At 42.0% G+C, this 27911-nt stretch overlaps 3 protein-coding genes across 4 annotated transcripts; 1 reads left to right on the top strand and 2 right to left on the bottom strand.

The window, feature by feature from the left end:
• Positions 1 to 81: 81 nt before the first annotated feature.
• Positions 82 to 19017, top strand: LOC115254470 (polycomb group RING finger protein 3). The gene is made up of 4 exons (XM_029852024.2): positions 82 to 341; positions 448 to 600; positions 17857 to 18143; positions 18510 to 19017. The coding sequence occupies exons 1-4, from the start codon at positions 236 to 238 to the stop codon at positions 18633 to 18635; spliced, it is 672 nt and encodes a 223-aa protein (XP_029707884.1). The 5' UTR covers positions 82 to 235; the 3' UTR covers positions 18636 to 19017.
• Positions 607 to 1186, bottom strand: LOC115254472 (uncharacterized). Its single transcript, XM_029852025.2, has 2 exons — positions 879 to 1186; positions 607 to 816 (listed from the first exon to the last, which is right to left on the bottom strand). The coding sequence occupies exons 1-2, from the start codon at positions 1037 to 1039 to the stop codon at positions 639 to 641; spliced, it is 339 nt and encodes a 112-aa protein (XP_029707885.2). The 5' UTR covers positions 1040 to 1186; the 3' UTR covers positions 607 to 638.
• On the bottom strand, positions 1351 to 10299 carry LOC109398612 (uncharacterized protein K02A2.6-like). 2 transcript variants are annotated; one of them, XM_062859182.1, is made up of 3 exons: positions 7807 to 10299; positions 7674 to 7748; positions 1351 to 7584 (listed from the first exon to the last, which is right to left on the bottom strand). In XM_062859182.1, the coding sequence occupies exon 3, from the start codon at positions 6976 to 6978 to the stop codon at positions 4690 to 4692; it is 2289 nt and encodes a 762-aa protein (XP_062715166.1). In that variant the 5' UTR covers positions 6979 to 7584; positions 7674 to 7748; positions 7807 to 10299; the 3' UTR covers positions 1351 to 4689. The 2 variants fall into 2 exon arrangements, with proteins under 2 accessions (XP_062715166.1, XP_062715165.1); XM_062859181.1 differs by having other exon boundaries at positions 1351 to 7748.
• Positions 19018 to 27911: the final 8894 nt, after the last annotated feature.

Here is a 27911-nt window from a genome sequence, read left to right as displayed (position 1 = left end):
TATCTGTCATTCGGATGCGGGAAAAGAGAAGAAAACGCGATGAAAGAGGGAGGAAAAGAAAGCATCATCATCAGCTTCCCGACCGACGACGGCGACGGGACGGACGACCACAGAAAGTAGAAAAAGTGACCGAGTCATAATAAGTATGGAATATTTCGCTAAATATTAGGTGTATTTTACAGAATTATAAGCTAGGAATTGTGAATTTCGCTGCGTCTTGGCATCGCGCGCGGCCATGGAGAGACGGATTAAACTGAAAACGCTGAACAAACACATAACATGCGAAATTTGCAAAGGCTACTTCATTGATGCAACAACTGTCACTGAATGTCTTCATACGTGTAAGTATATTGTGTGAAAAGATGTTATTCTCCTTAATTTATGTTTAATATGCCTGCTTAATTGCTAATGGCGATATAAAATGCATTCCAATCGATATCTTTTTAGTTTGCAAAAGTTGCCTGGTGAAACACTTGGAGGAAAATAACACTTGTCCAACCTGCCAAAATGTCATCCATCAGTCCCATCCGCTGCAGTATATCAGCTTCGACCGCACAATGCAGGATATTGTCTACAAGTTGGTGCCGAACCTGATGGAAGGTGAGTAGAATGCCGTCCGGAACAGGGACGAACGCACCTCAGTAGTATATTCGATCTTCGATTCCCAAGATTTTGCCAATTGCGCAAGCTAGCCAGGAGGGTTCTCCGTAGTCATCGTCGGAAGAACATCCGAAGATGAAATTGTACAGCAGGATAGAGACCATAATGAGCAGGATCCTTTCCCCCAGCCGGTGCAATTGATTTCTTTTGGTTCCTCTGAAATAAGACAGTTCAGATGTTCATAATTGCTCTTCTGATCAATCCCTTTTCGGACTCACCTTTTGACGTGAGCCAGATAATACGGCTCATTCTGGTGGAAGGCAACTACCCTCCGGGAGATGTTGCGAACCGTTGCACATTGCGTGTGCCGAATGTCGTCGAACGTGTCCTCGTCGCTTTTGTTCTCGATTGGGCAACTATCAACCACTGCATGGGACATTTTGACAGTTTTGTCCAGAACGTCAACATAGTGCGTTTTTTTTCCTATGATGGCTTTGATTGGTTTCTACATAATGAAAGTAGCTTTTTCGTGTAAAATGAAGACAATCATCATCAAAATGTTTTCTCTTCTCTTTGGACGTAATGTCCCAATGGTCCACTGCACGAATTTATGCTGGCCTGCTTACTCCCGCACGAAATTTGACGTTTGAGCGGTGTCGGCACCGCTCAAACGTCGAATTTTCTGTGAGAGTAAGCAGGCCAGCACAAATTCGTGCAGTGGACCATTGGGCCCGCCTCAACCTCCTCAGCTTAGTGTTCTATTATGCAGAGAACTTTCAAAGTTTTTAACATAGTTCCCCAACTAATGTAATGAGTATATCGTGTGGCTTGAAGATTCTCCATGTCAAGTAAATTTTCATTACGATAAATTCCTGGACCGACCGGGAATCGATTCCGCAACCCTCAGCATGGTCTTGAAACTGTACCGTCAGTGTACCAGTAGCCGCTCATGACCCAATAGCCGCTCACTGTTGCAAAAATCAAGTTTACACGCATAAATACACTTTTTTCGGCGCTGATATTCTTGAACAATATAAATTAGACGAGAGCAAAGCCATTTTATGCAATATTTATCGGATAACATAAATTTTAAAAACAAAACAATGAAATTTTTTGAGCGGCTATTGGGCCCAAAAAAGCTGTAGGTAATTTCATGTGTTCCAATAACCGCTCACGCAAAAAAATACGTCAAAATCGTAAAATCTGCCGATTTTAGTACACAGTGTGTTTAACCCTTATTATACACTCCTACGGGTCTGGGTCATTTAGCATAAAGTCATTTGGCATAACGCCGTTTGGCATAAGGTCACTTGGCATAAAGACATTTGGCATAACGGTCATTTGGCATAATGGACACTTGGCATAATAAAGAAGGGTGCATTTCGATTATGCCAAATGGTCGTTATGCCAAATGACCGTTATGCCAAATGTCTTTATGCCAAATGACCTTATGCCAAACGACCTTATGCCAAATGACTTTATGCCAAATGTCCCGCTCCCCACTCCTACGGAACAGAAAAAAATAATTGTAAAAACATAGAGTTGAAAAAATAATGCACTTTTCCGCAAAAGTCTATTTAAAAGATGGTATAAATTTGTTCGTGAGCGGAATTAGGACCACTTTGGTCTCACACCAAATGTAACAAAATCATACTTTTATGAAAAGTTCTACATAAGTCTTGATTTGTATCTGATTGTACTTAGATTTAACTAACATAAAATGGAAAAACATAACAAATTGACTTAACAGTCATTCAACAGCTGATGTTTTTCTGCGAAACTGGTCTTAGATGAGCGGAATCTGGTACCCTGATGGTATTTACTGCTTAAATTTCTTCAGTTAGAACGCAGTCAATTTATTTTCATTACAAGAATTTAAAATTGGGACGATAACGATGATTCCTATCAACGCTTCGTAGATTGAGTGTCTCGTACTTGACTCAAGACTGATTGCTATCATCATATTGGTGTTTAAGCCCCAGAACTCTAAGATTGCTAATCCATGGTTCCTTTACTAACGTCCAGGTCGAGGTCTTTTTTGGCAAACCATAACAAAATTACGCCTGATGCCCTTATCAGGTATTAGGTATCAGAAGGACGGCTCCAGAGGCACTTTATCCTCCATTTGGGACATTTGTGCCATCGGCAAAATAATAGCCTATTTCATCATCTACCTGAGGGAAAAGGAAGGAAATAAGGATGACGATGTCCACTCTTCCCGGGAAGGGAATTTCGTAGAAAATGTCCTATATGGAAAATTACAAGCAATTGTAAGATCCCTTGGAGCAAGAACAATTTTGTCCCAATTCACCAAAAGTGAAAACAACGAGGTGTGTGTTGATGTGCGGTTCACAGGAGTTTCCTCTAGTAGATCGAATACCCATACGCGGTAAGTGCAAGAAAGTGCTTCTTGTTTGAGATGAATGTGTAGTGGAGCAACGTCAAAGAGAACCTCGAGCGCTGCCGTGGGAATTGAAGAAAACGCTCCAGACATCGCCATTAAGGTGTCTTACTGCATCACTAAGTTTTCAAACGAAGCATTGACTTTTTGCTTTTCAATGATTGTTTGCCTCGCATTTTTGAAGTGATAAAAAACTGTCAATTCTGCAGCAACGCAGCAGAAAAAGTATCATCGCAATCACTGCGAGTGAGCATATAGGATGATACTTTTTCATACGAATATTCGCTTTGGTGGCAGAGAATTATCACTTTGAAATTTTGAGGCTCATATCCAACATGGCTGCCGATGCTGATGATGCCGTAAAAAGCCTTAAGCACATCCTTTGCAGATGGCCTAACTTTGATTGGATCGTTCTCATTTCCCCCTTTTGCCACCACACAAGACATTCATAGGCCATTATTGGCCGAACAACAGTTGTGTAGATCCATTTGATATACTTGGGTTTAAGATCCCAAGTTGTACCAAAGGTTTAAAATCATAGAGTAAACTTACATATTGGTGTTGTAAGGCCCAGAACCCTATGACTGCTGACCCATGGTTCCTTTACTAACGCCCAGGTCGAGGTCTTTTTGGTAAACCGTTACAAAAGTACGCGTGATGCCCTCTTGCATGCTGTAGGTTTGCCTGTATAATTTTTAGCTTTCAAATTTTTGCTTTTTGCTTCATGCCCACACTTACGGTTTCCCTCTGTTTTCCTATCTGGGACCTTTGCATTCCCGATTTAACTGCAGACTCCTGCTTTAGCCTGTTTACCTGGACTTAAGTTTACCTGGTTAGGAGCGTTCAGCGTCTTCGTCTGGCTTTTTTGTTCCGTTGCCCCTATGTATACGGGAAACATGGTGGCATTTTTTCCAAATGGACGGGAACACTCCAACTGACAGTGTGTGAAGAATTAGCATAAGTTAAAATTCACGAACAAAAATAAACAAAAAAAAAATAAATCCAACTGACAGAGATAAGTTGAACACCTGGTGAATAGGAACGAGCTGAGTTTCAATATTCATCTTCAGGAAAGTTGATGGAATACCATCTGGGCCAGGGTTCCTTGAAGATTTTAATCGTGAAGCGGCGCTGGAAATCATTTCGTCCTCAACGACGAGCGTAGCCCAGGAATCGTTAACCAGCGGAACGTTGTTAATGGACTGATTAACGAGGGTTTCAGGAATCGTCTCATCGCAAAACGTACTAGCAAACTTCTGAGCGAAGAATTGGAAAATCTGTTGAGGTTCCGAAGCGGTTTTTCCATTCAAAATCATCGTTGAAGGTAGTCCAGACTCCTTTCTCTGCTTGTTCACGTACCTCCAAAAAGACTTTGGTTTCGATTGGAGACTGCGTTGAATTCGTTGTTTATAGTGGCTGTAGCAACGTCGACTGGTTATCTTATAAGCCACGTTGACCCTCAAGTAATATTCACGTGCTGAAAAGTACGGTGTGAAATCTGGAATTTCGGATAGTAGAATCGGTTGACGGGATTTTGGGATTAGTTTACACAATTCAACTTGCACGCACGACACGTATATTCGACTGCTTGTCTCACACACCTGACTCTGACTAACTAGTCCAATTCAAACATAAATCATGGCTAACTCGATCTAGCTCGATACCACACTCCTCCCTTACAAATAGTTTTAGTCCAATAACATATTTACATAGTTTCTCAGATATTCGGGACGTTTCGATGCTCGGCTACTACAACGAATGTTGGACAGTTCCTCAGCTTGGTTTTCCACGAACGTTGATTCCTTCCGTTCGTTATCCAGATCCAATGTCAAAGATGGGATATCCATTGATGTCGGCGGGATGGATTCCGTGGCTGGCGCGCATACAGGTTTTAGATGGGTTACACTTCTGCGGTATGTCTTGCCAGTGTCCAACGATTGGATCTCTGCCTCTGATCCCTGTCTACCAACAATACGGAACCTTTCACCGCTGAAGTTCGTAGATAGTTTGTTCTCCTTCGTTATCCGTTTGGCCACAACAATATCACCTTCTCCAAGTTGATTATGTTTAGCGTTCCTGTCACGGTCTGATAATTCCGCTGCTGAAACTTTCCGCTCCCAATCTCGATCTTTAGCTTGTTCAATCCACGGTCTGTTCCTGTTGTGAATGCTCGGTATTTTGTCCCGAAGTACTCGACCGAACATCAGAGCTGACGGAGCTTCGCCTGTTGTGGAATGTGGAGTGGAATTATACATGAGTAGAAAACTGCGCAGGTCCCACTTCCAGTTTGTAGAGTTCTCCACCTGACTGATCCTCAAACGCTTAAGAATTGTGTTGTTCATTCTTTCCACTTCTCCATTCGCTTGTGGCCAGTAAGGTGTGGTCTTCTGATGCTCAATACCGAATTCGCGACAAAAAGTCTTAAATGCTTCACTGATAAATTGCGGTCCATTGTCCGTTCGCAATGTTTCTGGAACTCCGAAACGACTGAACGTTTCGAATAAGGCTTGAATTGTCAAATCTGTCGATGTTTGTTTCATTACGACCACTTCCGTGAATCTGCTGAAATAGTCTATCAGCACAAGTAGAGAATGTCCGGATGGCATAGGACCCAGGAAATCTATGGCCACCTCATACCAAGGTTTTTCAGGCATTCTAGTACGAAGCATCGGTTCTGGAGGTCCAACCGCTGATACAAGTGTGCACGACTCACAGTGTTTGACAAATTTTTCAACCGAATCGTCTATTTTTGGCCACCAAACTTTTTGTCGCAAGCGCCGCTTCATTACACTCATTCCAGGATGTCCGTCATGTGCACATTTCAGCGTCTGTGGGCGAAGTGCTAGTGGAATTATAAGCCTGTCTCCTCTCAACAAAACATCTTTGGCTGAATGTATTTCTGCTTTGAAACATTTGAATACTTGTACGTCTTCGGTCCATAATCCAGTCTGTAAAGCCTTTAGCAGACTCTGTAAAGTTTCGTCGGTTTTTGTTGCTTCAGCCACTTGCGTCAGAGTAACAGCTTCCGGAACTGAGTTATCCACCAGATGATTAATGTAAATCTCAGCTGCCTTATCAAACGGTTTCTGACCATTGATTGACAATCTGGACAAAGCGTCTGCCAAATTTGTTGCACCAGGTTCGTATTTAATCTCGTAGTTGTACGACTGGATACGAAGTACCCAGCGCTCAATTCGTGGACACGGACGAGATCGAGGACTGAACAAATACTTCAATGCTTTACAATCAGTAATGAGAGTAAACTTAGTGCCGAGTAAGTATAGACTGAATTTTTCAACTCCCCATACGATAGCTAGTGCTTCACGCTCGGTTTGAAAATATTTACGTTCTAAGTCAGTAAGAGCTTTACTGGCAAACGAAATTATCCGGTTTTGGCCATCCTCATTCTCCTGTAGTAATACTGCTCCTAGACCTTCTGGGCTTGCATCAACAATCAATTTTGTATGGTCTTGACGATCAAAAAATCCTAAAATCCTAATATCACTGACTGCCTGCTTTATCGTATCAAACGCATTACGATGTTCCTCTTTCCAAGAAAACGCTACACCCGTTCGAAGAAGCATTCTTAAAGGTGCTGTTTTTGCAGCCAGATTTGGAATTAAACGCCCGACATACGTTATTAAACCTAGGAAACTGCGGAGCTCTGCAACTGTCTTAGGTTCTCTGAATTTCGTAATCGCTTCAATTCGGCTCTCCGTAGGGCTAACGCCCTTTTCACTCAACACGTGCCCGAGAAATTCAATTTCTACCGCTCCAAATATGCATTTTTCCTTATTTAAGAGGACGTTATACTCTTGTAAGCGCTTCAAAAGTGCCTGAAGACGTTTATCATGCTCTTCTTGTGTGGAGCCGAACACTACTATATCGTCTAGATAGACTATAACACCTTCCAACCCTGCTAGAATCGATTCCATTGTCTTTTGAAAGATTTCTGGTGTGCAACTGATACCAAACATTAGTCTTTTATATCTAAGGAAAATGGATTACAATGACAAATTAATTTTGTGTTTATTATAATAATACAACGTCATTTCTTTTATTTTCAATTTACCTGAACAAGCCATTCTTTGTGATAAAAGTAGTTATAGGGCGAGACCTTGTCACCGCTCCGCAGAGGGCGCATGAGACTCGGAGACAAAATACAGTAAAATAGAAGGTTTCCAATAGGCATTGGTCCCCCGACCCAAACACTTGACCCGTATAGGAAATCTGGTTCGTTAAAAGCGGAACCACACGCTGACTAAGCGAGCCATCCCAAACAAAGAAAGAAATTTCAGCTTCACAAAAAATGTTATGATTAAATAGTGTACTTACATTTATTGTAGATCTTATCCTACTTATCCTAAGGTTGTTCTGTGGTGTGTAGTGGGCGTGTGGCAGTGTATCCCACGGCGGCAGCACGACTTCCAGGCCTGTCCGGACAGTTGAGGGGAAAAGACCACCGGCTCCATGTCGGCAACCCCGCTGCTTGGCACGCCATTAGCGTTGCTACCACCACGACATCACCACTCTGCCCATGGTACAGTGCACTACCATGGAAATTTGCTGGATGTGAGAAAGGCCTATATAGGCATTGAAGGTCAGAATTAATCACCAGCACTAATTTAGGATCATGTTGAAAATTCATCTAGCTAAATCACCACTCTCTTACCGATCTCAAAACTTATCTTCACTCCCGTCGATGCATCGTATATTTGGCCGTAGCCATGCCTAATTTTCAATTATTCTGTGAACAATGATACAATTGAATTGAAAGGAACACACAATCACTGACCACAACTCACATCGGTCAGACCCAAAAATCTCTAGCAACTACCACTTTCACTTGAGCACATACGGTCTGCTTGATGTTGAACCGATAACTGATGGCCCTCTCCGATCTTCGCAACGATTTTATTAGTGTTAAAAGTGGGAGCCAATGAGTGATACCTGAGCAAGTGGTACTCAATCCTTTCGGCCTTATCGATAACGGGAGATAATTAGATCTTATCAGAGAATGAGATGATGCTATTAGGGTTTCTGACACCGGTGGCTGGATTTTTATGGTGGCATAGATTGGGTGATGTCGGGTTTTAATTTCAATTTAACTGAAGCAGCTTGCGCCCAGCGGAGCATACACAAGAGGCATGCGGCGCGATCAATCGACTATTGATAACGATCGATCTAATGATGATGATGTTGTGTTGTTTGTGTTGTAGGTGTGTGATGGTTTAACATGGTAAGATTTAACCAAAACTCCTGCATTGATTGGCGAGGCTAAGAGCACCATAGCGGCTCAGTACACGCGAGCAAAGATTACCGCCACCGTCATCAAGCTAGTGGAGCAGGTTACAACCTTTCGGATATTTCAAGTTGGTGGTAAGCGTCCTTGATGTCGACTTTGGAGAAGAATTTGGCGCCGGTCACTGATCCAAGGATTTCATCTACCAGAGGTAGAGGGTGTGTTTCTCTCAGCACAGCCTGATTTGCCCGTCGCATGTCGATGCACAATCGAATGTCACCTGATGTTTTCAACACTGGCACCATCGGTGAAACCCATGGTGACGGTTTAGTTACTCGCTCGATAATTCCTTGTTGTTGTAACATCTGTAGTTTTTCATTGACTTTATCTTCAAGAGCATACGGAGCTCGACGAAAAGCTTGTTGCACAGGTTGAACCGTCTCATCAATCGGTATTTCCACTGTGACACCTTTGAATTTCGGGAATTCGGCTTTTGGGGATTGTGAGACTCTGCCAATATCGAAACCAACTTTCAAGACCTGCAATGTCTTCGCTGTTTCATCGCCCAACAAGTTTTGCTGACCACTTTTTGCAACGTAAAATTTTGCGGTGCAAAATCTCTCACCAGCTCGGATTGTCGCCATGAAACTTCCGGAGATATACATCGGCGCATCAGAAGCGTAGCACATGAAATTTCTGTCAACATCTGTGGACATGTTCCATACAGTCACATCTAAATGCTTCATATCTTCCCATGTTTTCTGGCTGACGATGTTTGCTGCAGCTCCAGAATCTATCACCATCGGTATTTTGATTCCTCCTACTTCGAACATGAAAGTATTCTCTCCCATGGCGTAGAATATATACTCGTTGTCTTTGCCTTCAGGATTATCGTCCTGAACTGTTCTGATGCGCTTTGTCGGAATCTGGTTTCGGTTGATGTCGTTGACTCGTTTCAAACATTGTTTGGCGAAATGACCGATGCTCTTGCATTTAAGACACGCTGCTGTCTTAGCGGGACAAGAGTCTGCACCCCTGACATGACCACGTTTTCCACACGCGTAACACACTGGAACCGATCGGAATTTCGACTGAAAAGGTTTCTGTGCTCTTCCTGTACCAGGTCCTGATCCTATAATAACTTTAAATATCAGAATTTATTTTATACCTTTATTTAATAATTTGTACCCGTAGCGTCACGCCTAATACTCCGGTTTCCACCTAGACACCTTACTGATTGGGTCACTTGACGAAGAGGTTTTTCCAAACTCCTTCATCTTTCGCTCACTTTCCTCCAAACTTGTTCCCAGGCTTTCAACTTCACTCAACATAAAATCGCGTTTTATCATTTTCTGACGAAGTTTGTCAGAGTGGCACTTCTCCACTATCTGGTCCAGAATCATCTCTTCTGGTTTGTCGTACTCACACCTTTTGACCTGGGTTCTCAGACGCAATACGAAATCGGCGAAACGTTCGGACGACTTTTGGGAGATTTGACGGAATAGGTGGCGTTCATAGGTCTTCCTGCGATACGGCTCAAAATGCGCATCCAGTTTCGCGATTGCCGCATCGTAATACGGAGGGTTTACCAGAACCATTGACACCGTTTTGACATCGGGTAGATTGTCATAAATGTCTCGCAAATCAGAGCCGCCCAGATAGAGCAGTTTTGAGCGTCGTTCGTACTGTCCTTCTATCTTTTCTGACTCAAAATAACATTCGAGATCGCGTTTCCATTTGGCCCATGCCAACGGTAGCTGCAAAGACTCCAAAGACGTTTGGAACGGCCTGATGCGAGTATCCATGCTGCTCCTATTGTAACCATATAATTTTGTTTAAAACCGAAGAAAAACAAAAAAAAACCGTCATATTTCTTTGTGTGAATCTCCAAATAACTAGACTAGAGAGATTACAACAACTCCGACGCACCATTCCATTTCTATTAAATATTATAATAAAACTATTTTGTTCAATCAAAATTGTGTTTCAATCATTTGGCGAAAACCGCCTTCAATCAGTTAAGACGAGAACCGCCTTTATTTGTGACGAAACCCGCCTTCACTCTGAACCAAATCTGTCTTCATTTATCTGAACCGAAGACTGTTTTCTGACAAAACCCTCATTTCTAAATTTCAACCAAACCCGGTTTTGTTCAGTTGTGACGATCAGTCATTTCCAAATTTATGACGAAATCCGCCTTCATTTAGGTATGACGAAAACCGCCTTTTCAAAAGTTTGACGAGAACCAACTTTATTCAGCTGTGACGAACACCGTCTTCACTCTATTTGGACGAAATCCGCCTTCATTTATCAGTGACGAAAACCGCCTTTTCTATAGTTTGGCGAAAACCGCCTTCATTCGGCTGTGACGAAAACCGCCTTCCTCAGTTTGGACGAAATCCGCCTTCATTTAGCCGTGACGAAAACCGCCTTCATTTAGTTTTGACGAAAACTGTCATTGCCAAATTTTGACGAACACCGCCTTTTCAAATGTTTGACGAGAACCGACTTTATTTAGCTGTGACGAAAACCGCCTTCACTCTATTTTGACGAAATCCGCCTTCATTTATCAGTGACGAAAACCGCCTTCATATGACCGTGACGAAACCCGCCTTCCTCAGTTTTAACGAAATCCGCTTTATTTCTGTATTAACATTATGCACATTTTCAAAAATACAAAAAAAATGTATGTTTCGTTACAGTCATTTATATGACTTTGCTATTGAATCGGTGTTCCAAAAATATTTAATATCTCCCCAAATTTGTTGTTTTCTACTTTCGAATTTCGAACAGTGTATAGCAAAATGAACACTTCATTGCATAACGGTAAACAAAACTGTGGCAGAACGGGCAGAACAGACCGCTACTGTCCCCAGCTGTACAGCTGTCTGAGTTTTTATCAAAACACAACGTTTCAGTCATAACACTTTATTTTTATTCCAAATATACACACAAGACTTACTTTTGGAAAAACGAATAAGGATCCTTAAAAACATCATCAAACCAAAATATTGATCACCTTTATTTTTCACTCAAAACCGCACGCACCACAGCACGGTACTTTTTATTCAACACACGGGTCTCACTCGTTTCCTTCCTCCAATGATACTCCATTGCACATGCACTTTTTTACCAACAACGTACAGAACATTAAGCACTAAAAACTTCACACCGAAATGCAAATCAGAAAGAGAAAAAAAACGGTTCGGATTGTGGTTTGTTTACAAGTTCTCCCGGATGACCCTTCATATCACATAACCAAGCTTTCATGTATGACATAATCAACACGAGTTCATTTTCATTCAATGTTTTGGTTGCAATCATCATCAACAATGATGATTGCCTTCAATGAACTAAAACATCGGTTACCACGGAAACCGCATATAAGTTTGAATTTGTTCTTCTTATTTATTTCATTGCCAAGCACGTGACAAACCAGCTTGAACAGAAAAGAAAATTTGGAATGGTGCGTGGGATGGATGGTTTATTATTGCATTCTCCGAACTTTCTGTACTTTTCTAGCTACTATTACTCACATTTTTCCTTGTCGCCAATGTGAAATCTGGAATTTCGGATAGTAGAATCGGTTGACGGGATTTTGGGATTAGTTTACACAATTCAACTTGCACGCACGACACGTATATTCGACTGCTTGTCTCACACACCTGACTCTGACTAACTAGTCCAATTCAAACATAAATCATGGCTAACTCGATCTAGCTCGATACCACATACGGTACTTAGAGTAGTGCCTCAAAGCAGCTCTCCTATCGGATTTCAGAGTACAGAGCTCACAGGTTTGCCAAATTAGACCGTTAGGGACATGCACCTTCTTAGGAACATGTCTCTCGATCACATTTCCCAGAATATGAGAGAGAGTTTGCGTAGCTTGATCTACATCATGTACATCGAGAATATCATTCCATTGAATAGATTCAAGATATTCCAAAATACTTCGGTGGTCGGCTTTTTGGAAATCGTAGGATACCGGAGCAACTATTTCAGTATCGCAGGACTGGTGGGCAATGAAATTAAGCATCAACGGAGGATGATGATTAACCTCCTTTACAAATGGCGATGGAGCAGTAGCTATAAGCGGAGATCAAGACTTCGGAAGTTCTCGTTGGTAATGAAGTTGATTTGTCTGAGAGTTACCGTGCTGTAACCATCAAGAAGTCGAGAGGCAGCGGCATGCAAACTTGAATGGTCGGGATCTAGGTGAAGAAAGCCGTTGTCGGATGCTTCCCAGGTTACTCCGGACGTATTTAAATCCCCTAAAACGACGATCTCGTCCAACGCCTTCGCGTGTTCGACCACGGAGTAGACCGATTCCAGGTGGGTTTCGATAGTAGTTTCATCACGAGCCATGTTTTAGTAGTTGTTTTAGTTCTTGATGTCCTGATAGTGACGCTTACTCGATTGTCCTGTCTTCCATCTCGGAGTTCATTGGAGTGTTCAAAATGATTCATGGACAACTGGGCAGATTTTCCAATGATTTACTATCTACATAGCTATGCTTCGAGTTGCTCCAACGAATCTCTCTGGTCAGTGTCCATTTTTCCAGCTGGGAGCCCAAATGAGGGGGTTAGAAGCAACGGGGTGTAAGTGACAAAAACCCACTTTCGAGTAAATTAGGTTTAAAGTTTTTAACCAATTTTTCATCCCATACAAAATGTAAGAAGTTTCAAAATTGACCCGGTTTTCTACGATTTATTGTAGTTTTTCTGATCATCGTAAAAATAATCTTAAAAAAGTTCCTGAAAGCTTGAAATCTGAAAAAAAATTTGATATGTTCAGCTCACAGGTCACTTACACCCCTTGGATTCTGGGCCCCTCCAATGTTGAATGCATCTTCAAGCAAGCTTATCCTAATGTTGATTGACTCTCGCTAATTGTAGAACGGTTCACTACGGTAGTCGTAATTTTGAATATGAGGGCTTCTCTGGGGTTCTTGGTAGAAGCTACAGGGGAGCTTCAGGAATTTTTCAGAGGAGTTTCAACTAGGCCTTTCAGGGGTTTGGGGATTCAGAGTGATTTAAGAGGGCTTTCAAGGAAATTTCCAGGCATTTGAAAGTGCTAAAGGGTTTCAGGTGATATTAGAGATATATCCCCTGGAATTTCCCTGAAACCTTTTGACGACCCCTAAAACACTACTGACTGAAACTCCTTTAAAACTTATGGAGTTCTCCTGAGAGCTTTTGAAACCCCTCTAAATACTTTGAGACAATCTGAAACTCCCTGAAACCCCTTGGAACACGCCTGGCATCCTCATGAAATTCCATGAAATCGAATCAGCGAGAAATGCTTGTCCCACTGTATCGATCCCGATCCGCTAGATTTAGCAGCTGCCTCGTCTAGAATAGAGGGCTTCTAATAGATAAAAGGGACCATCTTCAGGTCAAAGCCAGTCGAGATGCGCACGAACGATTTTGGATCCCACTTGCGTCGCTTCTGTTTTGGAACATGGACCATAGTTTTCGTTCGGAAAATACGAACGTGCGACAGAGTTGGCTCCTTTCCACTCTCGTTGATCCGGATTTCATCAGCTAAACCGTTTGTGAGCTTCCTAATGTTTTCTCCGCTTAAGTGACCCACTCGTTTGTGCCACAGCTCCATGCTTAGAATGGATGTACAGGCCAATGCTGTTTTCTGTTCACGGCACGGCCTGTTCAGCTTGAATTGATTGTTTACATGGCTGCCAGTCGCCCCAAGCTTGCCTTCGGTATTCAGCACCTTGCATCTTTGGTTCGTGAAGTTCACCGAATAACCCTTCTAAACAATTTTGCTTATTGACAAAAAGTTTTGCAAGTTACTGCTTCGGTAGACCGGCAAGTAGCAGCATTCCAATACACAGCGACGGAATCTTGAAATCCAACGAGCTGGTTGGAAGTAGCCACCACCTCTGCCATGTTAGTGCAGCTTTCCAGGGTCAAACGAAGCAATTTTTTGTAGTAGTCCTACTTGCCTGGCCAATCCTTTGTCCTCGAATGCTTGCTCCAAACGATCCCAAGCTGATCTGGCCAATTCACATCCTCGATGTGAACGTATATCGATGGATCCAGCATGATTTTCAGCTTCGCACGAAGATCCTTCTTTTCTTACACAGCCTACATAGAATGCCCTGTCAGCCTTCTTTTTCGGTTTCACTGCATCCCAAAGTCCTTCCAGTTGCAGATATGTCTTCGCTGTGAACTTCCACGATGACCAAATCACCCTTCCAGTCAATCTTTCGAGAGCTTCTGGGTTTGCTTGAAGATCTCCTTCCCGGATTTCCTCGGTAATTTCACCGGGAGCTTCTTCCGGAATTCCTCCAAGAACCTCTTCCGGGATTTATCTAGGAACTACTTCCAGGATTCTTTCGGAAGCTCCATCAGGAATTCCTCTGAGATTATTTTCTACGCTTCTGCCAGGAATTGCTTCTGGAATTTCTTCAGGAACTCCTTCGTGGATTCCTCTTGGAACTCATTCTGAGAAATTCTTCTAAATTTCTTCCAGAAACAGCTTCCAGGATTTCCTATATGCATACGGCGGTTGCTATGGCAATTTTTTGATGTCTTTGACGTTTCGTGGCCCTGTTGTAAGTAAACGATTAATTTGGACTTACAACATTAATAATAATAACTTACAACTAATTAATTTCACTTGCTCAGGTTCGGACTTTCGTTGACGTCCTCGGGTAGTGCAATTGAATTTGAAATGCATGGTTCGTGCGTAAGTAGTGAATGTGTAAACTCATAACTGTCCCCATTCGCACAACAGTCCCATCTGAATTGCAAACCCACCAAACATTGAACTGTTATGCGAATAGGGGCAGATGGGCAGATTACCGTTGGGTGTAAGGTTGGGTGGGTTTCTGGGTAAACCTGACTTATCAGATCCGGGGGAAGATGTTTCGCTTGTGGTATGGGCTTACTTCCAGTGGGCTGGTGGGAACTTCTGGAGGAATGCTGAACAAATCAACGAGGAACCCCGGACCAGGAATTCGTCGGGGATTCCTCCGTAAGTTCTTTGTGAGATTCTCCAAGAAAATGTTCCTGAGATTGCTTTAGGAGTACCTCCTGGTATTACCCAGGGAGCTCTTTCTAGGATTCTTCCAGGAGTTTATTCAGAATTCCTCCAGAGATTCTTTCTGTGGTTCTTTCAGGTGTTTCTTCTGAGATTTCTGAAGAGATCCCATCAGGGATTCTTCCAGGAACTACTCTATGGATTCATCAAGGAATTTATTCTGGGATACCTCCAGGAATACTTTCGGAGATTCCTTCAGGAATTTCTTTCGTGTTTTCTCTAGACTTTTTTTTTCAAGATTCATTCAGGAGTTCCATTGGGTCTCCTCTTCTGAGGATTCCTTCAAAGGTTCTTTCTGTGATTTTTTGCAGATAAAGAAAACCTTTTCAGATTTCTGAAGGGAATCCGTCTGGGATTACACCAAGAGTCTTCTATGAAATTCTCCTATTTTTTTCCTGTTTACGATTTTCTTAAAAATATCTTGCGGAAGGCTGCAAGCAACTCCGTGAATTCGCCTGGAATTATTTCAGAGGTTCCTGCAGGAATTCCTTCCGAGAATCATCCACAAGTTCTTTCTGAGATTCTTCTAGAAGTTTCCCCAAAGATTCCATGAGGAGTTCCTTCTGGGATCCTAAAAGAAACATCTGGAGAAATCCCAGTAAGAGCTCCTGGAGAAATCTCAGATGGTGCAATTCTGAAATGGAGGAATCCTAGAAAGAACTCCTTGAATAATATTAGAAGGAACTCCTTAAGAAATCTCATAAGGAACTCTGAAAACTCCCAGAGTTCCTTCTATAATTCCCCATTTTTTGTGAAATTGATCATGAGAATTCTTCTAGAAGTTGAGACTTCTACCTTTTTCTGAGATTCATTGAGGATCTCTTTCTGGGTTTTCGTCAGAAATTCTATAACTTTTCCTAGAGTTCCTTCACGAGGAAGGGTGGCATTCCTGGATGCATTCCAGGAAGAATTAAGGGGGCATTTCAGAAGGAATTCCTGGAGTAATTCTGGTAGGAACGGAAGAATCCCAGAGGGAACTTCTAAAGAAATCCTAAATAAGCCTCGTAAAGAATCTCATAAAGAGCTCGTTTAGGCATTCTGGAAGAAATTGCTGGAGGAACCGACAACGGAATTTCCTGAAGACTCCCAGAAATAATGCCTGAGAAATCCCAGAAGGTATTCCTGAGGGAATTCCTATCCCTCTAAGACCACCGAGGGAGCCAAGCTTTCTCTAACTCAGCACAAAATCGACAACAACATTGACAACATAGACCACATAAGTGTACCGTCAAACGGGGTGACTTGCAACACTTTTCAGCTTCAACTAACAAAAAATGTTGATTAAACTCAATTTTAAAACTCAAACTATTTGTAGTAGTTTTAATAACCGGCCCCTCTATGAAATAGAGTGAACAAGTTATAGATTGATTTATTTTTTCATGTTGAAAAAGCCAAATAAGGTCGTTTTTGATACAAGACGTCGCGCGGGGTGACTTGCAACACCCAATGTAAATCCCTTTTCAAACACGCAGATATATTTTTTTAGTTTCAAGCATATTTGATAAGTATTCTTGCTACTATTGTGATATCGTTTGGGCTGACATACTTATTTTAACATATGTTTTTACGTAGGAAATTGAATTGTGAATTTTTATATGGAAATATTGGGCTCAAAAACACTAAGTTACTAATTGTTAATTTAACATAAGTTTTAATGTATTTTTCAGTTCATATAATGATCCTCCAGACTTTTGCTGGTGAATTATTAGTTAAACAACAATATTTCGTTTTTCTGGACTTTGAATTGTTAAGAAAATAAGTGTTGCAAGTCACCCCGTCTAGGTACAACATTTCAAAACATATGAATATAACAAAGATATTGTAATATTTTTATAAAGTAAAATGGAAATTCATTTAGCTCATTATGTATAGAATCCGCATATAGAATATTATTTTTGGGAAATTTTGTTTTCATTCTTTTGCAGGTAACGATTCGAGGCTCACATTTTTGTTACTCTTTCAGACTAATGTTAAATTTATGAATATTTTGTTGGAACTATTTTCATAAAAGTAAAAATCGTGGCTACTACTCAGATAGTATGTGCACTTTATAGTTCAACTGAGTTTTGGTATGTAAACGTCCGATTTTTATGTTTTGTTGATAAACATAGACAGAAGACATCAAGTGTTGCAAGTCACCCCGTTTGACGGTATATACAACAGCTGTACTGAGATGGCGACAAAATCATTTAAAAACGTTTCGAATGGAACGTATAAATAATAGGGTAGCGAACCACTTGGGCAGCGGCCGGTATTTTGGGCACTCGTCGCTATAACTCAGTCAATTCCAAACCAATTGACTTAAAATTTTGTACACGGCTAGATACTATACGTATCTCATTGCATTCCAAAAACTGTGTCTTGGTTCAGAATTGGTCGAGTTATAGCAGAAAAGTGATCAAAATAGGACCCCTGCCGAGATGGTTCCACTTCCCTAACTGAACTCAAGTCATGGCCCAAGCGCAAATACTTTAGATTAACTTTAGATCTTATTATCATACTTCACCTCCAAACCATGATACGTAACCGACTTCCTTTGTCCCTGCAGATGAAATGCGGAGGGAGCGTGAGTTCTACAAGTCCCGCAACCTGCCCTGCCCGAAGGACATGCCCCAGCAGCAGCAGGACAGCGACGACAAGGCAAACGAACAGGCCCACCAGGAGGCGGACTACCACCGGCAGGACGAGCAGGTTAACGTGTGCCTTGACTGCATTAGCAACAACCTGCGGCACCTGAAGCGGCGCTTCATCCGCTGCAGCTCCCAGGCAACTATCACGCATTTGAAGAAATTCCTAGCCAAGAAGGTGCTCAACGGTATCGAACGATACAAAGATGTGAGTAGATTTGATTTTTTGATTTCTTATTTTTTTAATTTTTTTGATTTTAAAAGGGGATTTGATGTTGTATGAATCAAATGTGCGTCTTGAGTCGTGAGTGAGTAAATCAGAGTTCAAAATACGGCTGTATGTCAACTTAGTGTTATGCCAATCGGCATTATCCCAAATTGCAGATTTCCGTTTGAAGTGAGACGAGAGTGAATCGAGAGTGTGTCAAGAATAAGTCAAAAGTGAGTTAAGAGTGAATTTTGGGAGAATTTGTGTTTGCCAATTGGATTTTATGCATGCACCAAATTAATTTGAATGAACGTTTTGAACATTTAAAAGTATATTGTCATTTTTATCTTGGCTGAACAATTCCAGATCGATATATTGTGCAATGATGAACTGCTGGGCAAAGATCACACGCTGAAATTCGTCTACGTGACGAGGTGGCGTTTCAAAGACCCACCACTAAGACTCCAGTATCGGCCCCGAGTGGATATATAAATTTATTATTTCTGTAATTCGTTTAAGCAAGTTAAACCAATTTTATAGCAGAGAAATAGTTTAAGTGATCATTTTCACAACTCCTTATCATTTTTGTTTTCGAATGAAAAACAACAGTAACCAGATGCAACCGGTCTGATGTCCATACTTTTTTATTTTTCGGAGTTTAATATTTTATGCTCTTCATTTACGGGCCAAGAGAAGGCGATTTCTTACAAAGATAATCATTCTTTTGAACGGGTTGCATCCAATCCACAAATGAAATCGGTTTTATTCAAAATGAAACAGCAGATCTTCAGAGAGTGTTTTGTAATCAATAAGCAGAGAAAGAGATTGAGATTTATGATGTATAACGTAGAATAAAAAAGGAAGATACTTATTACATCGGAGTACGCGATTCATTTATATTCGAAATTTCATGTCTTTTTAGTTTTTAATATGCATTATTTATCCATTTTAAGGGGACTGTATGATGCTTTATTTGTTTCTCCTAGGGGGGATGTCTAGTTTCTTCATAAGACTATCAAATATTTCTAAAAATTCGTTAAACAATATCGAGAAGTTCTTTCAGGTATTCCTCTGAAAGTTTCCTTAAGTTTCCTCAAGGGTTTCCTTCAGCAATTGATAAAAGCTCTCCTGCAAAGTTTCTCCAGAAGTTCCTTCATGTGTTCTTCTTGCAGTTTTGCTATTATCTTTATAGGCAGTTGCTTTAGAGAAATCCTTCAGGAATTCTTCATATGTATTAGTTGCACCAGTTGTTTCTCATTGAAAATCTTGTCCTGCAGGAATTGCTGAAAGGACTTCTGGAGAAATTTCTTAATTCAATAATCTTAGAAGAAGTTAAGCTAGTCGTGGGAAATTTTCTTCGTGAACTTTTGGAGGTATTCTTGGGACAAATTCTAGAGAAGCTCCTCGATGAATTCGTAAAGGACTTCCTTGATAAATTGTTAAAGCATCTCCCTGAGGATTTCCTGCAGGACCTTCTGAAGGGATTCTTGTAAGCTACCTGCTCTGAAGAGAATCCTTACGGAATTCTTCTTCTGTGGGAATTCTTGGAGTAATTTGTAAAAAAAACTTTTTATTTATCTTCTGAACAAAATTCTAAAGGAAAAGTTTCTAGAGAAACTTTCTGATGCATTCATCGAAGAATAGAATAAATTTATTATGCAATGTTTGCACATCTGAAAGGATTGACGATTAACTTTATCAGGAAATCTTTTAGAAATGTCTGAAAAACCTCTAGAGGATAGAGCCTTAGAGAAACTGCAGCATCTGGAGAAATTCATTAAAAAAAAACTCCACAAAATGCCGAGGAACCTATTTGAGAAGCTCCTGGAGGAACTTTTGCAGGAACTGTTTGAGAAGCTCTTGCAGAGTGTCTACTACCTGGAAAACCTGGAAAATCGGGAATCCTCAGTGATTTTTTTTAACAGGGAAAAACTTCGAATGGTACTCAGAGTTTATTACATTGTTGGTATCCACGGATAACTGACACTGAGGAAGATTACAAGTGGTAGTCGAAATACGCGTATCTGTCAAAGGATAAGCAACATAGGGCGGAATTAAAAGGTACGAAACTGATTACACTCATTCGAAGAGGGTATTCTGCTTAGAGGGTTCGAAAAATCGGTACAAGATCAAGAAAAGGGCTCCTAGTTGTAGCAGATATTTCTGGCAAAAACTTCTTCCGGATTCCTACTACCATTTTTCCAAGATTCGAACAATTCTTTCCGGGGTTCTTTCTTGTAAATCTTCGAGGATTCTTGATTCTGACCGATTTCTCCTGTAGTTTTTTTATGGAGATCCTACAGAATTTCTTCCTTAAGTTTTCCCGGTATTGCTCCCAGAGTCTCTCGTGGGATTTCTACCAGGATTTATCCCGAGATCTCCACAAGAGTTACTCTGGATTTCTCCTAGAGCTCATCCAAGGATCTCTTAAGGAATTTTTCACGAATTTTCTGTAGGAGTTCCTCCCGTGATTTCTTCTGAAACTATAGTTTCTTCTAGAAATTTCCGTGATCTTTGTTCTAGTATTTCTCTGTATTTCTCCAGAAGTTTCCGCTGGGACATTTCCCAAAGGTTCTTGCGGAATTTCTTTTGATGTGTCATCAGAGATTTCTCTCGGAGTTTCTCACGGGATATCTCTCAGAAAATTCCTTCCGCTGTTGGTCCTACGATATCTCTCTGGGTTTTCTGTCGTCCTTTCTGGAATTTCTGTAGGAACTTTTGCTGATATTTTTCATAGAGTTTTTTGCATGATTTATGTTAGAGCTTGTTCAAGGCTTTGCTTTGTAGTTGTTTGTCGGATTTCTTGCAGTGATCATCCTGAGATTTTTTTTACAAGTTGTATCGACATTATTCCTAGAGTTCTTCCCGGAATCCCTACCAGAAATTGTCGTGAGACTCTGGATACTCCTTTTAGTATTTCTTTAATAGTTGCTCCCGGAGTGCTTGCTGGGATTTTTCCAGGAGTTTTTCTTTGGAATGTCCTTTGGGATAACTTACAAAACTCCCTGTAAGAAATGCCCGGAGAAATATAGGAAGGAATCCACGTGAAATCTGGCCACGAATCTGGCAGACTTGTTGAAGGAATCTTGGGAGAAACTTTAGAAGCAACTGGGACATCTAGGAAAAAAGGCTCTAGGATTTTTTAAGAAAAATCAAGGAGGAGCTCTGAAAACATCTAAGATAAAGCCCGCGAGAAAATTCAAGAGAAATGTCGGAAAACTCTAAAATTCTTCCTGGAGGAACTTCTGCAAAAATCCAAAGAGAAACTGTTGAAAAGCTATCCTGGAAAACCACTAAGAGAAAATCCCTAATGGAGCTTTGGATAAACTTTGGAGGGACCTTCGAGCAATCCAGCGAGAAACTCTGCAAACATATCGGGAAAACCTCTTGAAGAAACCCCCGAGAGGTACTCAAGTAGAGACTCAGTGAAAAACTCCTATAGAATCATGGGAGGAATCTCCAGGAGGAGCGGCTCACAACAGCGTCTGATCCCCATGTTAGGGGCGGCTGATCTACGTCCGAGTGCCAGGGAAGGACTCTAAGCTCAACTGTGCACTATGGTCCTCCGGAAAGTAGGGGGTTGGTGTCAGGCCCTACGAGCCAGCCGTAAAAAACCATTGTAACGGAAAATCAGCAACAGAATAATACGAACCGAGACCAACGGCAACGACCCCAGCGAACAAAAAGGACTTGCGATTGGAAACTCGGTACGTGGAACTGCCGATCTCTCAACTTCATTGGGAGCACCTGCATACTCGCCGATCTACTGAAGGACCGCGGGTTCGGCATCGTAGCGCTGCAGGAGGTGTGTTGGACAGGATCCATGGTGCGAACGTTTAGAGGTAATCATACCATCTACCAGAGCTGCGGCAACACACGCGAGCTGGGAACAGCTTTCATCGTGATGGGTGATATGCAGAGGCGCGTGATCGGTTGGTGGCCGATCGACGAAAGAATGTGCAGGTTGAGGATCAAGGGCCGATTCTTCAGCTTCAGCATAATAAACGTGCACAGCCCACACTCCGGAAGTACTGATGATGACAAGGACGCATTTTACGCGCAGCTCGAACGCGAGTACGATCGCTGCCCAAGCCACGACGTCAAGATCATCATAGGAGATTTGAACGCTCAGGTAGGCCAGGAGGAGGAATTCAGACCGACAATTGGTAAGTTCAGCGCCCACCAGCAGACGAACGAAAACGTCCTACGACTCATTGATTTCGCCGCCTCCAAAAATATGACCATACGTAGCACCTTTTTCCAACACAGCCTCCCTTATCGTTACACCTGCAGATCACCACAGCAGACGGAATCTCAAATCGACCACGTTCTGATTGACGGACGGCATTTCTCCGACATTATCGACGTCAGGACCTATCGTGGCGCCAACATCGACTCCGACCACTATCTGGTGATGGTCAAACTGCGCCCAAAACTCTCCGTCATCAACAATGTACGGTACCGGCGACCGCCACGGTACAACCTAGAGCGACTGAATCAACCGGATGTCGCCTCAGCATACGCGCAGAATCTCGAAGCCGCGTTGCCAGACGAGGGCGAGCTCGATGAGGCCCCTCTAGAGGACTGCTGGAGTACAGTGAAAGCAGCCATCAACGACGCAGCCGAGAGCACCATCGGGTACGTGGAACGGAATCGACGTAACGAATGGTTCGACGAAGAGTGCAGAACGGTTTTGGAGGAGAAGAACGCAGCGAGGGCGGTAATGCTGCAGCAAGGGACTCGACAGAACGTGGAACGTTACAAACAGAAGCGGAAACAGCAGACCCGCCTCTTTCGGGAGAAAAAGCGCCGCCTGGAAGAAGCGGAGTGTGAAGAAATGGAACTGCTGTGCCGTTCCCAAGAAACACGGAAGTTCTATCAGAAGCTCAACGCATCCCGCAACGGCTTCGTGCCGCGAGCCGAAATATGCAGGGATAAAGACGGAGGCCTCTTGACGGACGGACGTGAGGTGATCGAAAGGTGGAAGCAGCACTTCAATCAGCACCTGAACGGCGTGGAGAACGTAGGCACGGGAGCCCACGGCAACGGAAGGAACGACGACGCCAGTGCAGCGGAGGACGAAAATGAACCAACTCCCACGCTGAGGGAAGTTAAGGATGCCATTCACCAGCTCAAAACCAACAAAGCAGCTGGTAAGGATGGTATCGCAGCTGAACTCATCAAGATGGGCCCAGAAAAGTTGGCCACCTGTCTGCATCGGCTGATAGTCAGGATCTGGGAAACCGAACAGCTACCGGGGGAGTGGAAGGAAGGGATAATCTGCCCCATTCACAAGAAAGGCGACCATTTGGAATGTGAGAACTTCAGGGCGATCACTATTTTGAATGCTGCCTACAAAGTGCTATCCCAGATCATCTTCCGTCGTCTGTCACCTAAAACAAATGAGTTCGTGGGAAGTTATCAAGCCGGCTTCATCGACGGCCGGTCGACAACGGACCAGATCTTTACCGTACGGCAAATCCTCCAGAAATGCCGTGAATACCAGGTCCCAACGCACCACCTGTTCATCGACTTCAAAGCGGCATACGATAGTATCGACCGCGCAGAGCTATGGAGAATCATGGACGAAAACGGCTTTCCTGGGAAGCTGACTAGACTGATTAAAGCAACGATGGACGGTGTGCAAAACTGCGTAAGGGTTTCGGGTGAACTATCCAGTTCATTCGTATCTCGCCGGGGACTGCGACAAGGTGACGGACTCTCATGTCTACTCTTCAACATCGCGCTGGAAGGTGTGATGCGACGAGCCGGGCTCAACAGCCGGGGAACAATTTTCACAAAATCCGGTCAATTTGTGTGCTTTGCGGAACATTTGAAACGGTGGCAGAACTGTACACCCGCCTGAAACGCGAAGCAGCAAAGGTCGGACTGGTGGTGAATGCCTCAAAAACAAAGTACATGCTGGTAGGCGGAACCGAAAACGACCGGATCCGTCTGGGTAGTAATGTTACGATAGACGGGGATACTTTCGAGGTGGTGGAGGAATTCGTCTACCTCGGATCCTTACTGACGGCTGACAACAACGTGAGCCGAGAAATTCGGAGGCGCATCATCAGCGGAAGTCGGGCCTACTACGGGCTCCAGAAGAAACTGCGGTCGAAAAAGATTCACCCACGCACCAAATGCACCATGTACAAAACGCTGATAACACCGGTGCTCCTCTACGGGCACGAGACATGGACCATGCTCGAGGAGGACCTGCAAGCACTCGGAGTTTACGAGCGACGCGTGCTAAGAACGATCTTCGGCGGTGTGCAGGAGAACGGTGTGTGGCGGAGAAGAATGAACCACGAGCTCGCTGCACTTTACGGCGAACCCAGCATCCAGAAGGTGGCCAAAGCCGGAAGGATACGTTGGGCAGGGCATGTTGCAAGAATGCCGGACAACAACCCTGCAAAGCTGGTGTTTGCAACGGTTCCGGTTGGCACAAAAAGGCGTGGAGCGCAGAGAGCACGATGGGCGGACCAGGTGGAGCGTGACTTGGCGAGCATTGGGCGCGACCGAGGATGGAGAGCGGCAGCCACAAACCGAGTATTGTGGCGTACTATTGTTGATTATGTCTTGTCTTAATGATGTTGAACAAATAAATGTATGTATGTAATCATGGGAGGAACTCTACTAGAAATCCCAGGAACAACTCTCAGAAATCCCGAAAGAACGCCGAAAAATCTAGGAAGCAACTACTTGGGAACAAGAGAAAACTGGGAGAACAGGAAAAAGCCAGAATAAAAGTTCTGACAAACCTCTAGGGGAAAAAACCTTGGATAAATTCAAGGAAGAGCTTGCGGAAAGAATTCTGTGAGAAACTGCGAAATTTCAAGGAGGAATTACCGTAGAAATGTAAGGAGAATTCCCCAATAACCCCCCCCCCTCTTGGGAAAAACCTGGAAAACTAAGGGAATTTCATTTTGTCTTTTGAGTAGATATCCAGTCTTGGAATGTCTTAGTGACCTCCTGGAAGAACTCCCAACGATGCAAATCTTCATGAACTTCTGTAGAAACTCCTGGAACAATTTCTAGAGAAACTTCTGGAGGAATTGCTAAAGAATCTTATCGAGTAATTGCTGAAGCAACTCCTGGAGAAATTCTTTCAATGCTCAAGGATTTTTCGAAAAACAATCTTGTAGTATTTGTAACAGATGATTTGTTCATACTTATTTCTTTCGGGATTTCGGGGTTCAGTCGCTACATAATATAACTACAAACATCAGTTTTGAAGTTCAACAAAATTCGTTTATTTCACTATAAGTATAACCTAACACTCTTAAATGAAGGCTACGCCGTAGAGGAATTAGATAATCTAGGAATAGGGAAATTTCACTATTCATTCGAATGCCTATAGAAGATACAACATTACTTATGATCGATCAGAGAAACGTAAACTTTTTTTTCTTGCTTTCAATAATTGTTCCTGTATCCCTGATGTTAACAATTTTGTGTTTTTTTTTCTTTCGTTTCCTCAAAATCCTAATTTTAATGTAGCGTTAATAGAAAGGCTTCTACGAGATTGTCATTCTTTATATATTCTCTTAGGGTTCAATAAATGTAGGTATAAACATGTAAAATTAAGATACACAGTTCTACAGTATTTACACAACCTTCTAGAGATTGACTCTCCTTTATAGCACTTGAAAGTTATATTTTCTTCTGTTTATTCCTTATAGAATTCTCGTAAATAGCACAACATGTTTGATCCACACTAGTGTTTGGCCTTATGATGATGGTTTTTAACCGAAAATGCATGCATTCCACTGTTTGATGCCTAATTTCCAAACCAAAGCTACATTCAAACTACTGTACACACACTTATTGTTCGTTTCTATTCTTTCCTCTCTCTCTAATCTAAGTGGTCAAATTTTATGTTCTTGTCTCACAAGCGATAGTCTTATGCTTCATCAGAAATTTGGGGGAATTTGAGGCTATTTTACGGTTTCGTTGAGCTAATACAACATCCTTTGTAACATTTTAGGTTTTATAATGGTCATGACAATCAAAACGTGGTTTTGTGACTGGTTCAAAACCGCTATAAAACTGGAAATGCTACTTGGATTACTTTTCTGACTCCATTATGTAGGGATCTCATACAATATATAACATAAAATTACGGAATTGATAGTGGTTTCAGTTACAATATGCCTTGTCATGCTTGTGGAACTGTTACAATTCAAAATTATCGTAATGCGCTTGCCAAGAAATTTTCATATGACAATGACAACAACTATCTACCATAGAATGTCTAATATATGCAAACGCCATTTTGAACTAGCTAAGGCTGAAGTGTCAGATAAGAAAGTCATTTCCTCAGTACAATTTTAGTTGTTTGATACTTGTTCAATGTTTTGCTTTTCAAATTTTCAAATTTCTACAAAATTTGGCTCCAACTTAACGACATTTGGTCTTTTCGTACAACACTTTTACTAATTGCTTGAATGTCAAATCCATCTGCTGTATACTACACCTAACAAAAGAAATGTATATGTAAATCACATTAGAAGTTATAATCATTGAGCTCATTTATAAACACGTTGCTAATAGATCGATACAATTTCTCAACAGTTTTATAAATGAGCACCATGATATCATGAGTATTCAATTCAGATCTACTCTGGTTACCAGTTTTTAATGAACACACACACACAGCGGCTAGAGATTAAAGTTATAATTTGAAACAAAACTACTGGGTTAATTTGGAAGGACAACAACAACTGTAGAGGAGGGAATTTGAGGTGACAGTAGGGTGTTGGAGGTTGTTTGCGGTTTTGCCATTGCTGGGGGTTTTCTACTCAACGTTTGGCCATGATTATCAAGTTAGTCTCTAATTTGGAGTTTTGAGGGATAAACCAATAGTCCAGATGTTCAGCTACAGGAATTAGAAAAGTAATATTTACCGAGTCTAACAATAGTAAAACAGTAACACACAGGAAAGTGACAGACAATGACAGAGGTAGATACATCATAAACATTTTCATAACAGACCCTTAGTCGGGAGCCTTGGTATTATTACAAAAGAATACTTCTTCCCACAATTCCTACAGAACACTTTATGTTACAATCGCAGACGAAAACACTGTGTCAGTTTTCTTACCATAAGTTTCCTCTAGGGTTTGAAAGATTTTTTTAACAAACTCTAGGCGAACATCTTGAAAAAACTCCCAGGATACTACCTACATAACAAGCGTGTACTACCAAACTACCTACTGCCAAAACAAACCTTTTCCGCTGAAATAATGCTGAAGATTCTTACTGGAAGTGTGGTTCCACGAAGAAGTTGCAGATTTTTTCGTATGATTATTCGCTAAGGAAGTCAAATACAGAGGGACTCTTGGATATTAGTGCTAAGGGAACAAAAGGTGGGTTTGTAGATCAAGCAAATATTGTTTGTAGGTCGACGATTCTCATAAGATACTGCAAATTCTAGGTGTTCACGGATGCATCCGGGTTTTGAAACTCCTCCACAAGCGTTTTTCCAAAAAAAAATGAAAATCGCCAGGTATTCTTTCTGGAACTCCTTTAGAGATGCTTCCGTATTTTGTCACGGTATTTATCTTGCCTTGATACTGACGGGCTTGGTGGTCTAGTGGCTACCGCTTCTGATTCGTATGCAGAAGGTCATGGGTTCAATCCCTGGCCCGTCCTTTTCATCCTACTTTGTATTTTTCTATCCACTTTCTCTCGCTCTCTCTTCTCTACATATACAACTCATGTATATTCATATGTTCATAGCCATCGCTAGAACCAGTAACGAAT

The sequence above is a fragment of the Aedes albopictus genome, chromosome 3 (genome assembly GCF_035046485.1).
Source record: "Aedes albopictus strain Foshan chromosome 3, AalbF5, whole genome shotgun sequence".
In the NCBI taxonomy this organism is placed as follows: domain Eukaryota; kingdom Metazoa; phylum Arthropoda; class Insecta; order Diptera; family Culicidae; genus Aedes; species Aedes albopictus.
Note: the sequence above shows the minus strand (reverse complement) of the source record. Positions and strands in the feature narration are given on the sequence as shown.

Bases quoted from the DNA above. Each gene is read 5' to 3' on its own strand.
- LOC115254470 (XM_029852024.2), top strand. From the start codon at position 236: ATGGAGAGACGGATTAAACTGAAAACGCTGAACAAACACATAACATGC. The intron at 342-447 runs GTAAGTATATTG...ATATCTTTTTAG, and splicing joins CACTGAATGTCTTCATACGT to TTTGCAAAAGTTGCCTGGTG. The intron at 601-17,856 runs GTGAGTAGAATG...TTGTCCCTGCAG, and splicing joins GGTGCCGAACCTGATGGAAG to ATGAAATGCGGAGGGAGCGT.
- LOC115254472 (XM_029852025.2), bottom strand. From the start codon at position 1,039: ATGTCCCATGCAGTGGTTGATAGTTGCCCAATCGAGAACAAAAGCGAC. The intron at 817-878 runs GTGAGTCCGAAA...GTCTTATTTCAG, and splicing joins TATCTGGCTCACGTCAAAAG to AGGAACCAAAAGAAATCAAT.
- LOC109398612 (XM_062859181.1), bottom strand. From the start codon at position 6,978: ATGTTTGGTATCAGTTGCACACCAGAAATCTTTCAAAAGACAATGGAA.